The following is a 15,314-nucleotide window of genomic DNA, read 5'->3' on the forward strand; positions in this document are numbered from 1 at the left end:
CTCCACAGGCCACTTGTTGTCTGCGGGGAACAGAGTGGTACGTCAGCCTGGTGGCACAGGTGGATGCTGCTGGGCACGGTGACAGCCTCACTGGCCCCTCTTGGTGAGCGTGAGGTCCCCCTCATGTAGCAGTAGAGAAAATAATGCAGCTGGTAAATCAAACTGTCATTCCCCTATTATGCAGGGAGGGTTTATGCCAGACGTCTGGGCGATGGCAAAGCCAAGACTTTCAGGTGGTGCTGGTTTGCGTTGGGATGGTCTATCTGGTTGGAATAAATGTCACTTCTCTGAAATGTGATTGCTTTTCTGGATGGCAACCTGCTTCCTGAACCACGTCCTGACCATGGTGGGAATTGGGAGCAGCTAAGGAGGACACCGTCAGCCTCAGGGAAGGGAAAGATTCGGCAGCCAGCTCAGGCCTGGTCAAACACCTGTTCTCAAATACACAAGGGTCAGACATGGTGCCATGTGTCCTGTCCCCAGCAGAAGGTTAAAATAAATAGGTAGGATGTGGGAGATGCTGCTCATGGTTGGGGTTTTTTTGGTTGATTTCCTTCCCCTATCTTTGCAAGCTCTTGGCTTGTCATCTTCAAATCTGGAGGATGCCAGAAGCAGGGGTTTTAGGGGATGGAGCTCCCTCCGTGGCTGCTGCTGCCCACCGTGGGATGCTGCTGCCCCCAGCCCTCCCCTCCCCAGTGCTCTGCTGCAAGGATTACTTCAGCCTGCTAACATCTCAGCTTGGGTTGGATGTGTCTTTTAGGATTACGGGGCTTTTCACAGCACAAGTGCACATTATGTTGCCTCAGTGCCTGAAAAGAAAAGATTTACTTCCTGATAATGGTCTCCCTTTGGTTGTTCACAAAAGACCATATGTGCTGGCTGGTGCCAGTGCTCACCCATGCTCTTCCACGGGGTGGAAACGTGCTCGCAAACAGCATGGATCAGCTCGTTCGTCATGGCAGGGTGTGCTTTGAGAGCAGTGTGGTGCTGGGACAGGGGACATGCTCTGCTGGCTGAGGAGTTTTGCACCGTGAGGGTGCCAACACCCTGTCCCTGCGTGCAAAGAGGATATCCTCCCTTTCCATGCTCTTCAAACTTATGGTGCTTATGGTGCCAAACTTATAGCCTTATGGTGCTGCCACATTACCCGCTGGCTGGTATGAGCACAGTGTATGGCAGTGGTGTCTAGCTCTTGGAGGAGAGGCAGTGCAGCTCCGAAGAGGAGCGCATGTGAAAGCTCTGTTTTTGCTATTTCTTCCATTCTTTTGGTGCTGTTTCATGTGGAAAGGTGAATAATAACAAGAGTAAGATGTGATGCGGGCTCTTGTTCCAGTAGCTTTTAGTAGAAACAAGTGAATGTGAAAACAGTTCCTGTCCAACTTAAGTCACAGCTTGTAGTAGCCACTAATATACGTTACAAAACTCAGGCTGTTCTTGACTCAGGGGTCGTTGGTTCTTTTTTATGACCTGTTAGAAATTCTATTTCTAGAAATACCAACGTATTTCCATGCATTGTCTTTGTATAAAAGCAAGGGCTGGGGAGTGCACCTTGCCATCATGCCATAGCCAGAGTGATGCCCAGCCAGCCCTGTCCCGTGTCATGGAGCATCCCACTGCAGGGTGGGACTGACGTTCCTCTCAGATGCCCCATAAGCCCACCTCCGCTCACCTCATGAAACCCAGAGGTGTCTGCATTGGTTGTGGGCTGGTTTTCCCTTTATTTTTCTTGACAACATCCATCACAAACCAAAGGTAATATCTTCCCCCCAGGCAAGGAAGCACATCTGTTGGGAAAGTATCTAGTGCACAGATTTGACATAACAAAAGGCTTTTTCTTTCTAAAGGTGTAGAGGTTTTGGTTTTGTTTAACAGGGGGAAAAAATCCACCTCCCAACTGCAGATTTCTTAGAGCAGCAAAGCAAGCTGCACAGCAAATCACTGCCTGGGTGAGAACGAGGGATTTCTTGGTTTCTGTGGCTTCCTCGCCCTTCCTCTTTGGATCACTGCGTCAAGACAGCTGTTTGGGGTCAGATTCTGTGGCCTTTTGCACTTGGCAGTCTCCTGGCTTTTGCTTGCTGTTACCGAGGTCAGCAGCTTTTGGTAGCATCAATTTGAGCGATGTAACCCTGCTTGCAGCTGGTGGAGAAGCCAGGTGAGGTGAGCTTGTCCTGTCTGCATCCTGGGCCATTTTGGGATATTTCCAGACTCAAATCCTGGCAATGGGGTACCCCACGGTGCTCAGTGCTGCCAGGAGGGCTCCCTGCCTTGCAGGGTACCAGGGTGCAGCTGGGGGTGCCCCGTGGCTGATATTTACATTTATTTGTATTTATTTTAATGCGATGGCTCCATCTTGATTTGCCATGGCGTTCGCTCGCTCTGTGACATGCCAGGCACATCGGTGGCACGGAAACGTGGCAGCTGTTGGGCTCCTGGCCTGTCACTCAGACTCTTCTGCATGGCCACGTAGCAGAAACTAGACCTGAGCCTGGAAGGATGATGAAATACATAAAATGGTCAGCCAGCCGTGGATACATAGAGTATCTGAAAAGCCTAAGGCTAGATCCAGCAGCAGTCGCTCGATGCAAGGTGTTTAGAGTTTAATTAGAAAAGGGTCAGATCCAAGATATAATAGTTTATATTGCTGTGCTTTGCCTTTTCTTATCCAGGAAGATACCAGCTAGGGAGCAGCAAACCCAAACCATCCATGTGATGCTGGCAGAAACTCATCATGCGTGAGAAAGTGTATTAGGCTTTCGGCATGCATCCTATGAAAGCAAAACAAATGGAAAACATCCTCATCTTGTTTCATTCTCTGCCAAGGCAGTAACAGTAACCACTAACCTTCTTGAGATGTTTTGGTGCTTAGCTGCTGGGTGGATGCTGCTTTGGCCCTGCCTGCTGGATGAACGTCCAGATGCCAAAAAAATGATCATTCTTTCTGAGCTTACTTGCTGATAAAGGCTAAAACTGTGCTAAAGGAGGGCTAAAGGAAGAACCCCATTTAGATCACTCTTTAAAATAACAGCTATTAACTTCATTGTAATATATAATTATTATTAATCACTACTAAGTCATAATAATGGGTTTGCACATCTATAGACTTTTTCTGCTGCTGGTTCCCTGCCTTATGGTAACAACAAGCAAGGCTTGGGCTTTGTGGCAAAGGTTTGGAAGGTAGTTTGTAGACCCCAGAAGCTTATAGCCTTTGTGCTTTGACAATGGAGGGGGAGAGAGGAAAAAAGAGATTTGAGGTTGTTCCCTATTAATTATCATACAGGGTACACCTCTGGGTCAGGAATCCTGGACAGCAGGCACTGTGCCACCAGGAGTCCAAGGGACGGCCATTCCCCAAGGAGCTCACAAGTGCACACATTGGCTCGGTTTCTGAAGGCATCAGCCCCTTTGTTGTTTGGATATGGCTTTTGGGTTTTGTTGTACATGCTTCAAGGGTGAGGCGAGATGGGAAACCTGTTCCCATCCTGTTGTGGTGGGCATGGGAGGCTGAGAGATGTGACTCACCTGTACTGCACGGGTCAGGTTGGTCCTGTGGTACCTGCCCCATTAGGAGGTTGTCATTAAGAGGTTGTGGAGTCCCCTTCCTTGGAGATCTTCAAAAGCCACCTGAGAAACCTGGATGGGACGACCAGCAATGTGATCCATGTCCCATGCATCTGGGCTTTGGGCTCTGCGCTGTTGTTCCATTAGGAGAAACAGTGATTTGGGGCAGTGGGGTGTGGTGATGGTGGTGGTGGCTGTTTGTGCAGTGACATTTACTTGTGTTTAAGTGGAAACATCCTGGTGGCTGCTAGAAGCAGGCAGTGAGGAAGTACTTCCCTGGTTGGTAGCTGGATAGGGTTAATTTTGAAAAGGGAGAAGGTTTAACTTTAGACATCAGTGTGGAGGGTAAAGCTTTGCTGGGGGGCTTGAATTGGTCCAGGTCTAGCTAGCTGCCTCTCATCCCGAGGTGGCTCCTGCAAGGAGGAAGGGCCACCATCTGAACCCCAGAACGGCTCATGTGGGGAGCTGGTGCTTGTAGGAACCAGCAGCAGCACCTCTGTGAACCTGTGATTCCTTTCTGGTTTTATTTTGCAATGAAACAAAACCAAACATCATCTCGCACTTGGTGGAATTTGGCAAAGCCTGGAAATCCATAATATCAGCTGAAAAAGCCCTGCATGAAAAGGCTTCCTGAGGATGGCAGCCAAACTAGCCCTCACCTGAGCACATTTTGGGGAGCGCTGGGACATCTCTGGTGGAAGGGGGGAAGACAGTTACATGGTAACTGGGAGAGACTTGTCTGAAATGGGAGAGACAGCTCAGAGTGAAGTAGGTAGAGCAGGCTGAGAAAGCAGAGGAGGTGCGGTGGTTTTACTCGGGTGGGTGGCCGAGCTCCACCACAACCGCTCTCTCACTCCCCCTCCTCAAAGAGGAATGGGGAGAAAATACGATGAAAAGGGCTCAGGGGTTGAGATAAGGACGAGGAGATCGCACAGTAATTATTGTGACGGGCAAAACAGACTCAGCGTAGGGAGACAGTAAGATTTATTGCCTATTACTAACAAGCTAGAGAAGCGAGAAACAAAGGAAAGAAACCAAAAGCACCTCCCCCCCCATCCACCCTCTTCCACCTCCTCCTCCCAAGCGGCACAGGGGAATGGGGATTGTGGTCAGTCTATAGCGCTTCTCCGCCACTCCTTCTCAGTCACTCTCGTCCCCTGTGCTGTGGGGTCCCTCCCACGGGATGCAGTCCTTGCTGAACTGATCCGGCGTGGGCTGCCCACAGGCAGCAGCTCTTCAAGAACTGCTCCAGATATGGGTCCGTACCACGGGGTCCGTCCCTCAGGAGCAAACTGCTCCAACCTGGATCCCCCACAGGCAGCAGCTCCTGCCAGGTCACCTGCTCCTGCATGGGCTCCTCTCCACAGGCTACAGGTCTGGCCCGGAATCTGCTCCAGCAGGGGCCCTCCAGAGGCTGCAGTCTCCATCGGTGCAGGTCCACCTGCTCCACCGTGGTCTCCTCCACGGACTGCAGCGTGGAACCCTGCTCCACCGTGTTACTCCATGGGCTGCAGGGGGACAGCCTGCTTCACCATGGTCCTCACCACAGGCCGCAGGGGCCTTCTGCTCCGGCGCCTGGAGCACCTCTCCCCCTCCTTCTTCACTGACCTTGGCACCTGCAAGGCTGTTCCTCACTCCTCTCACTCTCCCAGCTGCTGTGTGGCACAGTGTTTGTTTTTTTTTTTCCCTGTCTTAAATATGCTCTCACAGAGGCACAAAACAACATCACTTATAGGCTCGGCTCTGGTCAGCAGTGGAGCCCTTACCTAACATGGGGCAGCTTCTAGATTCTTCTCACAAAAGCCACCCCTATGGCCCCCTGCTACCAAAACCTTGCCACGTAAACCCACTACAGGAGGATGAACAGTGCAGTGCTTGAACGTCATCTCCCAGGACCATAAAGCCATTTGGGCTGGAGAAGACTTCAGGAGGTCTCTAGTTCAGCCACTTGTCCAAAGCATGACCTTGCGTTTGTCCAGAGCATGGCCTTTGCTGAATTTGGATATTAATTAACCTTTTGCTGTATTGGTCAGGCAAGCATGCTCTGACCAAGAAGCCCAGTAGGAAGGGAGTAGGGTCAGAAGGAAAACTTAAAGGACAAATGCAAAAAACTCAGAGCCGCAAGTTATCTTGAAGCACCAGGCAGTGCCTGTGCTGTTGTGCCTCTCCACTGACACCCACGTTGGTGACAGCAGCCCATCAGCAGTGGCTCCAGCCCGTCACAGAGTTGTTGTGGGGATGATGACAACCCCGTGGGGCTGCTGGTCCTTCTTGTTACATGACTCACATCAGCTCCGCGCAGACTAAGTGCATAAAATTTATGTGCTGCGACTTCTTAGTCTCTTATTTTATTGTGAGCATTAGCTGTCGACCAACTTGCTTTGCTGTCAGTGCCTGGCCACCTGCTCTAGTGAGCTCTGTGTGCAGCGATGATCCTAAACCAAGCGTAGGTGGTAATTCATCACCTGTAAATGTGGGGTGCTTCTACTCCTGCCGAGCTCTGGTTTCCTTTAGGGAGATGGAGGTCCTGTAAATGACTCATCTTTGGAGCTTTCCGCTAGAGACACAGCGATATCTCAAACATGAGATTTGGGCTTGTTTGCTGCGCTTTGTGACTTCAGCCAAACCTGTTCCCTTTCAGTCCGTCTCTCCTGTTGCTAGTGTGCAAAGCGCTGGCAGATACAGGGGTGAGCACCCCAGGTGTGGGGTGCGATTGGGAGTGTCTTGGGGCAGCAACCCAGCAAGATCTTCCCTTGGCTCCATGCCCTCCAGCATCACCCCCCAAAAAAGGCAAAAAGCCCTCTTGTGCTGCTGTGGCCCTGGGGACAGGCCACCCTCTGGCCCTGTCAGTTGAGCCCCGCTCCAAAGCGATGCCACTGGTATTGGCCGTCCCCTTCCCCATGCACAGGCACCTCTGTGTGCTGCTGTGTCCTCCAGGATGTGCTGTGGTCACCTGTGCTTCCAGCTCAGGGCTTGACAATTTCTTTAGCACTTCCTATTTAATAATTGATGCTTTCCATTTGATAATTGGCACTAATTAGCTAAGGGGTGAGAAGCATGCCCTCCACCGGGGCTCCGTGCTCTCTGGGGCTCTTCTTTATTTTTTTTCTTTCTTAACATGCCACATGATTTTGTTTGGGAGCTAATGTGTGATATTGATCTACATAATGAGCCTTTTTGACAGTCTGGGCACATTTGGGAATAATTCCTTGGGCAGATGAAATCCTTAGGCCAGAACTGCTTGTTCTTGGCAGTTTCCAAATGAAGCTGCAATTGTTCTGAAGTGACAGATGAGAAATAGTTCAAGAGCTGGAAATTACACAAGCTGGGAACGGATTTTTCTTCTTCCCTTCTGGATGGCATGTGACTCACTCAGTTTTTGCTTGGTAATTTTATACTCCTCTCCAACCAGGCTGTAAATACCAGTTGCTGGAGCAGGGGAGGGCAAGGGATGAAATCTCTGTCCTGCCATGCAGCAGGAGCTCCCGGTTCCTCACCCCACCACCCGCAGGGAGGGAGGAGCATGAGCCTTGCTGCAAGACTCTGGTCCTAAATCCTGCTTAGTTCATGTGGAAACAAGCCCCTTTCCATCCCAGGTGCAAAAGCCTGGTGGTTTCTTTTCTTTAAGGTGTGAGTGGCATTCAGCCACAGAGAAATAGGAATGTGGTTGTTCACCGGATGCTCAAAGCCATATGCAAACACCACAGGGCTTTGCAGTTGCACTAGAAATAGCTAATAGCTGGTTGATGCAATTTTGCATTCATTCCCCAAAAGAGGTTGTTGGAGTAGCAGGGCACAGGGCAGAGGAGGGCTCCGTTTATGTGGTTCCCCTCCTGTGGCTGTTGCAGGGCTGCATCGATAGGCTCGTGGTGCAGAGCCTGCTGCAGCTTCTGGCTGAGGCTCCTCCTGGCCCCATCGTGCAGCAAGTTCCCCAGTTTTTGCCTCACGTGCAAAATACTTCATTTTGATGGCCCCTCTCTGATGGTCCTTTGGTGTGGCTACCTGCCTTCCCCAAGTCAGGGGAGCTGGGCCTGTGTTCCCCTGTGGCTTTTGCTGGCATTTAACCGCCTGCCAGCCAGGATGCTTGGAGCCTGCTCCTGGGGCTGGGGTGTTTGGGGGAGCTAAACATGTTTGCCATTACAAGAGATTTGTGCTCAGACTTTGTTGTGTTTATTTCGCAGCTGTAGTGAGTGATCTCCAGTAACTGTCAATCCTCCCCGTGCTGCTTCCGTTTTTAATTTGCGAAGGCTCCCCAGAGGCTGGGAGATGTGGAGCTGCTGTGTGATTAACGAGGAGCCTGCAGCTGCACGAGCTGCTGCTTGCAGCCCAAGCAGCTCCCGCTGGGGTCAGTACCTTGGGGGACCTCCCGGGGGACCTGCCATGTGTGGGTTCATCCTGCAGCCATGCTGGTCCTCCATGTGAGTGTGCATGCACAAAATCTGACATTTCATGGGAGCATCAGGTTCATCATGTGAGCAGTGATTGTGTTGTGCAGTAGCCTGCTTGCATGGTCAGATGTGTGGTCCTCGTGTGCTGGAAGCTCCTCTGTTGGTCATGTGATGGAAGAGGAGCATGGTGGCTGGGGAGAAAGGTGGTGTTTGAGTAGCTGGTGGGCTGCTTGCTCCATCCTGCTTCAGACCCTAGGAAAGAGGCAGAGGGAAGACTGGGGGGGTTGGCATCGCCTGCTGGATGCAGGAGCGGTGGCTCCTGGCTCCCATGTGTGCTCTGGGAGTTGTGTAAACCCTGGTCTCTCTTGAGGAAGTGTCCATGGCTGCTGTCATCGGGGCAGAGGGGTCCTTGTGCAGTTCCCATTTCAGGAGACCACAGGAGGACCTCTCCATGCCTTTCATTTCTGGCCCTGCTGGCAGCATGTTTTTTTCAGCAGTTGCCTTGTTCTGCACCAGAGGAGGCGGCATCTCGGTGGCATGAAGGAGGTGACCTATTGTCAGAAAGCAAAGCTGGCAGGCTTTCAAAGGAGATCAGTATTCTGGGACAGATACACTGGGTAGATGCACGTGGTGACCACAGGAGCATCCACTCGAACGCCCTCAGAGCTGCCCTTACTGGTGATGTTATGTTTGAGGTTTCATTGGCTTCTCTTCAGTAGATGCACGCCCTTCAGTCTGGGTGCCACCTGCTGGGTTCCTTACGGCTTCACTCACTGGCTAAGGGACAACTGCAGGATTTTTTGCTGAAGTTCTTCATTTCCTCTATGGATCAGAGGAGATAAAAGGGGTTTGAACTCAGTCCCTGGTATCTCCTGCAGAGGCGTATAAGTACTCAGGGGTGCATCCATTTGCACGTGTTGGCTTTGGAGGGGGGCAGGGGTTATTGCTGGGAATGCACAGAGCTCTGGTTTTGTTTTGCAGCAGAGCTCCTAATTCCTTGGTGATCTGTGCCCTGAATGAGACTGTCCTACTCTCCCAGTAGGGTTTGTAACATAAGCCCCCGGGTAATGGCTTCTTATTGTGCTAGCAGTAGTCTACATGTGAGCTTTTAGGAGAAGGCTGTGCTTCTGGAGCAGGAACTGGAGGGAGGGGTAGCTGAACCAAGCCCTGAGAGCCAGTCTTTAATTTGGTACCTGCATCTATTTGTGTTTGCACAGCCTTTTTCTCCTTTGCTCTGTATTTTGACTCTCACCAGTAAGAATACATTTAAATACGTTTAAAATCTGCACAGAGAGCACCTAGTGATCCATACTGCTGCTGCTCAGAAGGTTTGCATCCTGGTTGGGCTACCTGCTAGTCTGCACCCTGAGCACACCTTAAGGTACAAGCCCCCCAAAGTCCTTGTTTTCTGCAGAGCAGCATCCCTGCGGAGGCAGAGCCGCTGCCATGCATCCCTGGGGGCGATGTGATCCCTGCACTGGGCACAGCATCGCCTGTGGCTTCCTCCAGGGCTGCCAGTCAGCCAGTTGACGCAGAGTGCACTGTGGTGCTCTGCAGAATTTTTTCCCTTTTCCTAATGCATTTTTAACAAGCGGACGTTTTAAAAATAGATTCTGGTGTGATCGCTGTTTCACCTCCACATCCAAACCTCCTCCCTGGACTGTTAGCAGGCGCACTGCTGACTCAGCACCTTGCTTACTGTCGCAGTCCTAGAGAAGCTTTGCAGTTCCTGTCCTCTTCATGTCCCCAGCCACAACCCGAAACTCATCATCCTGCCACTTCCAGTGCAGCCAATGTCACGGGCCTTTTAAATTAAGCTTTGTTAATTTCTTGGGTGTGTTTCTAGAGGTTTTCTACAGCTTTGGTTGTGGGGAGGATAGGCAAATGTTGTTGTGGCCCTTAGGTGTAGGATCACAAGATGGGTCTCTTGCTCATGAAGGAAGAAGGGGGCATCTGTGCTGGTGGGAGAGGCAGGCACTGCTCAGCAGGTGGCCGAGGACTCAATTTCCATCCTTTTTCCTTCCCAGGCCCCCTCCATTCCCTCTGTCCCAACTGCAGTGATGGAAAACTCGTCGGTGGTGTCGGCCTCCTCGGACGCGGGGAGCAGCCGCTCGCAGGAGATCGAGGAGCTGGAGCGCTTCATCGACAGCTACGTGCTGGAGTACCAGGTGCAGGGGCTGCTGACCAACAAGGTGGAGGGGGACGGGGAGAGCGAGAAGACACAGTCCAACATCTTGCAGGTTGGTGGGGAGCGTGGGCTGAGGGGGACTGCAGGGCTGGGCAATGCCAAAGCAGCTTTCCTAGCGTAGAAATGCAGTGAAATGCTGGATTTGGGGCAGCTTTCTGCTTCAGCCAGGTGTGAGTACTTCCCAGCTGTGCTTTGTGTTTATCATGAAGTGGTCTCAGGGTGTGCCTTGAGGTTTTTTTGGTTCCTCCAGGGTTCCTTTGTCAAGTGAAGGACACTGGTGAGAGGCTGCCCTGCGCACAGGGGCCGGCAGGGTGCACATGTCTGGAAGCAATGGGTGCTGTTTGGGTGGCATCTCCATGCTGTCCCTTAGGAGTGGGTGCATGCGAGTGAAGTCTGCCTCAAACAATGCGTTGCCTCGCCCAAAAAATCCCACCAGCTTTAGGAAAAGCTGCGGAAACCCAGCAGGGGGTATCTAAATACTGAGAAGTGCTCCCACATCCCTACGTGCCTGTGCTGCTTTTCTCCATGTGCGCAGGGATGTTAGTGAAGAGACAGAGATGCTAAAGGCATTAAAAGCCCCATGTGCCCCCTAACAGTGTGTCATGCCACTGCACATTTTAATATGTACAATAACCTGTTTGCTTGCTTCCTGAGTGTTGTGTCAGAGAAGCAAACTGCTCTGCTACAGAGGATGTGAATACCCAGCAAAGAGAGCGATCGCTTAGGGGAGATGAGATTTGGTGGTGTCATTAGGAGCAAAAAAAAAAAAAAAAAACAAAAAAAAAACCCACCACTTTAAAAATTGGCTTTTTGGCTTCCACACGAGGAGAAATTTAAACTTCCTGAACTGATGTTGTCCTGAGGGAAATCCTCCGTATCATGGAGCCAGCGCTCCTGGAGATGGGATGGCCAAATGGCACGGGGCTCACGCAGTGGGGAGCTGGAGGGCTCTGCTCTGTGCCCTTGGGTTTGTGAGGCTGCAGTGAGCCCGGGTCCATGCAGTGGGGTGCTGGGCATGCTGCTCTCCTGCCATGCAGAATGGTAGAAGAAGAGGTGCAGGCTATAAATCGTGTGCACGCTGGGCCTGGGGACTGGGTAAGAAGGACTTGAAGCCAGGGTAGGCGCTCCCTTCTTGGGGCACTTAGCTAATGAAGCGATACCCAGTAAGCCTTGCCAGGGCTTTCCAGAAGGGACTGGAGGTGTTTAATAATGGATGGGGTGCAGAGTCCTGCAGGAGGGCTCACTCTCTTCCCTTTGCCCAGGAGATGGGCAGCAATCCTCAGTCACCGGTGCTGTGTGGCTAACAAGGTTCCCTCTGCTCCATGGCTGCAGGGGGGCCAGGGCACCTCTTCCCAAGCCGGGCTTGCTGTGGGATGTGCTTTATGTATTAGTATGATGTATTGGCATGACGAAATTACCAGCAAAAGGAACCTTCTAAAGAATAGGTTTTGCTGAAGAGAGGTCTTTTGTGAATTGATGATCAAAGCCATTATAAGTGGGGAAAAATATATTTAAAAATCAGGTGATCCCAAGCACTTCAATGATGCATTTTTTTTGTAACCCTAGGCTGGAAAATGGCTGTGTTTGAAGTGATGCTTTGGAGGGGCATCAGGTCAAACAGGAAAGCGCTGTTTTATTTAATGTGTCAAGCTGAGAAACACTATTGAATTAGAAATAAATGAATAGTCAAAGTTTTATAACCACTTTGCAATTCAGAGGAGGCTTAACTCTGAACAGTAGGAAAATTCTCATCCTGATTTGCTCTTTCCTGTAAAGGAAAAGGTAAATGAAATTGGGAACTCGCTTAAAAGCTATTACCCAGACTGAGTGTGAGATAGGAGCGTGGTTGGTAAATGGGATTTGGTCTGCCCAAACCTCTGCCCTGGAGTCTGCATCCCCCTGCATCCTCAGGACAGAAGATGCTAATTCTCTTGAGGACCTATTTACAGTTTTTGCATTAAGGTCCTTCCCTGGCTGCCACAACCAAATCCATCTTGTTTTTGTGGAAATGGGGCTTTGGCTTTTCTCCATGGCCTGCCTGCACGAAAGGAGCTGCTGTGTTGTTGTTGTTGTTGTTTGGTTTTTTTTGTCAGTTCTAGGGATACTGCTTTTAAAGACAGATTTTATTTTAGAGGAAAAATAGTAACGGAAGATCTGAACAGTGAACCTTTTAATTAGACCACTTTTAAAGGCATCTCAAGTTAAGCAGCTAGATGTGGTTGTACCTCAGACGATGGGTGTCTACTTGGAAATAGGATTTCTGTGTGACTCCAGTGAAATGCAGTATTTTGTATTACTCAGGGCTGCGCATGGGACAAGTGATGTTGAGCTTCTAGATGTATCACCTGCTTTTATCGAGTCATGCTTTCAGGGTTGGACTAAGAAGGAATTACCTGTTGTCTCCAAAAGGTGTCTACTTTCCCACCTGCCCAATACTCCAGATTGTATAAGAAATGAGCAGGAATCATTTATTTCTGTTTTTCTTCTCGTGATTGCTCCTTATCAAAGCAAGCCATAAACACACACGTATCCTGCCCCTTGCTGGAGTAACTGTGTTGGAGCCGGTGTGGGGTGTATTGGTTTGCCAGCCTGATTGAAGGCAGCAGGCTCCCTTTCAATGAGAGCTGGAGGAAAAATGATGGCTTTATGGCTAAGGTGCTGGACTGAGACCAAGAAAACTGTTTTAACTGCAAGGCTCTGCTGGAGACTTAATCTTTAACTTGGGGCAAGTTATTCAGTGTCTCCGCAGTGCACTTCCTTGTGCCTGTGGTAACGCTTCCTCTGCCAGAGAGGGGATGTGTCTGGTGCCCCATCCTAAATAGCTGCTCCCCATGCCCAGTGAGTCTGGCAGAAGGCTCTGACGTGTTGCCAGGAGCAGCACATCGGGGAAGCAGCCCATGAAAGGGGTAGTGCGAGGCAGAGGTAGGGTGTGACAGCCTGCTGGGCGCCTGGCATGGCCCTTCCAACACAGAGATCACTTTATGTGGCTTTTAGACTCCTTGTCCTATTCCATGGCTTCATCTGTGCCTGACAAGAAGCTCTCAATTAGTTGCTGTTTGGAGGGAACCCTTTTTTTATTTTATTTTCCATGGTATGAGTACACCCGCGCAGCAACAGTTCCAGGATGAAAGACCTCAGAAATAGGAATGGTCAAAAAGGTTAGGTCTCAGCTGTGGCAGGGAAATCAAAATGACTTTAGGATTAAACAGTATCTTTCCTGTTTGTATAGAGAAAGTTGCTTTATTATTTGTTTTGACAATATGCTGTAGCTCATCTCTTCTTTGGGAGGTGGATATCAAATGGCCCCAAATTGAAATGCTTCGATGCATTGCTGCAGCTGTGGTATAATGTTTCGGCTAAACCTGCAGCACTATTGCACTATTTTCTGTTTCATTTAAAAATAAAAACATCACTTTTTTTTTTTTTTAAACCTCCTCCCCCCCCCCCCCCCCCCCAGTCCTCTGTAAAGGTGCAGCTGAGGCAGGCTGGCTGCATTGGCCCCAAGCCACCGAGTTTGGAGCCTGCAGGGAAAAGCAGAGGGTGTTTTTCTTGCAGAGCGGCATTGCGGCCGGCGTGCTGGGATGGTTCTCGTGGCTTTTGGTGATGGCAGCTTCTCCTGGAGTTTCCTGCAATTGTTCATGAATCTTTCCTCTGCTTGCCATCCATGGGTGGAGCGTTTCCCAGCCAAAGCTTTTGAGATCATCCCTTGCTGTAAAAGGGAGCCCTGTTTCTCTGGAAAAAGAGATGGTGCCACAGAGGGAAGGCTTGGGCTGCGCCGTGTCCCGGCAGAGCAAGGGGCACGAGTCACGCTGCCTTTTGCTAACAGTCCCTCCTAAAAACACGCTTACCCATAGTCGTACAGGGATGCTCTTGGCCCGGATGGTGTTTGCTGCATGCTGTGGGCTGACAGAGAAGTTTCCCCTGCCCAGCTATTATTTTACACAATGCCTTTCTATCCCTTTTACAGTGGACAGCGGACTGTAGTGAGCAGCTTGATGGCAGCTGTTCCCCATCCAGAGCAAAGGGCTCATCGTCTCCTGAACACAATCAGGTAGGACTGTGTCTAGCTCTTCCTCCCCAAGCATTGCCTCTATTCTTCTACTGTGTCTCCTGGTGCTAAGCCTGCCCGTGCTGCCAACTCAGCATCACAGTACTTCCTCCTCTTGGAGGAGGAGGGAAGTGGGAAGATTTTATATAAATACTTTATTTGCATTCCCTTTGTGGGGCAAGTAGGAAATTTTGATGCATTTCTGAGAGCAATTCATTAAGTGAAATGCTTTTGGTATGGTATGTATTGAGGGATCCAGCAGGGCTGTCGGACATGAAAGGCCTGGCAGCAGCTCTGTCCCAGGCTCCACTCACAGAAAGGGCACTAACAAAAAACAGAGCTTCTCTGAGGGTTTGTCCCATTTCTCCAGGCGGAGGGAGAGGGAAGGCTGAAACTCGTTCCTGGCAAGGCCCGTCCCTCCCTGTGGTGGCTGTCCTCTGTCATCACCAAGCAAAAGCCTGTGTTGTTGGCAGCAGATGGGACTGCGATTTATTTTACTGCTGCTTTGCGTGAGTATCTGTGTCCTGCCACACTTCCCAGGAACTTGTTGTGTGGTTGGGAGCCTTGGAGGCTCCTCCAGTTGATGCCCATGTCATGTGCCTCCTGCATGGTGGAGAAGTGAGCACGGTGTTTAGGTCACATCATGGGCACCAGCTGAACTCTCCTGCACCCTCTGCTCTTGCCCTCTGCTGCCTTCCCTGAGGGGCTGCTGGTGGAGCAGGTGACTGGGTTGGCCTTCCCGTTAAGCCAGCAGAAACAGCAGCATGTCTGTGGCGGGTGGAGATGGTGGGCTTCCACTCCAGGGTGCTGGTTGGAAAGGACTAGCCCTAGGAGCATCCCCAGGATGGTGCTCACAAGTTCACAGTGCGTGATATCGGGTGTCCTGCAGTGTTTGGGAGTGTGGAGCTGTGAAGTGCTTTGCAGGGGTTGTATGTTCTTGTCGCTGAGCCTGGCACATCCTGCCAAGGGATATCTGGACCTAAGCCTTGCTAATAACAAAAGCTTGAGAAGTTCCCACACCTCCATGAGATCAAAGCTAATCTCCTGTGAAACCTTGTCTCCGTGACTCAGCTGCTGAATGCTGTGCTGCTGTCCTCCTGGGAGATGCTTCGTGCTGTGTGAGCTCGAGCTG

The 15,314-nt window shown here is 50.7% G+C and overlaps 1 protein-coding gene across 5 annotated transcripts in view; it reads left to right on the plus strand.

Annotated features, from left to right (window-relative positions):
- LOC310888951 (CBP80/20-dependent translation initiation factor-like) overlaps positions 1-15,314 on the plus strand; it is a 147,262-nt gene that overhangs the window by 14,052 nt on the left and 117,896 nt on the right. For all 5 annotated transcript variants that reach the window (XM_083852617.1, XM_083852619.1, XM_083852618.1 and 2 more), the window contains exons 2-3: positions 9,974-10,186; positions 14,102-14,185. In XM_083852617.1, the coding sequence (XP_083708743.1) occupies positions 10,007-10,186; positions 14,102-14,185 (264 nt within the window). In that variant the 5' untranslated portion in view covers positions 9,974-10,006. The remainder of the gene's footprint in view (positions 1-9,973; positions 10,187-14,101; positions 14,186-15,314) is intronic.

Source organism: Anser anser (genome assembly GCF_964211835.1).
Source record: "Anser anser genome assembly, contig: SUPER_W_unloc_7, whole genome shotgun sequence".
Lineage (NCBI taxonomy): Eukaryota > Metazoa > Chordata > Aves > Anseriformes > Anatidae > Anser > Anser anser.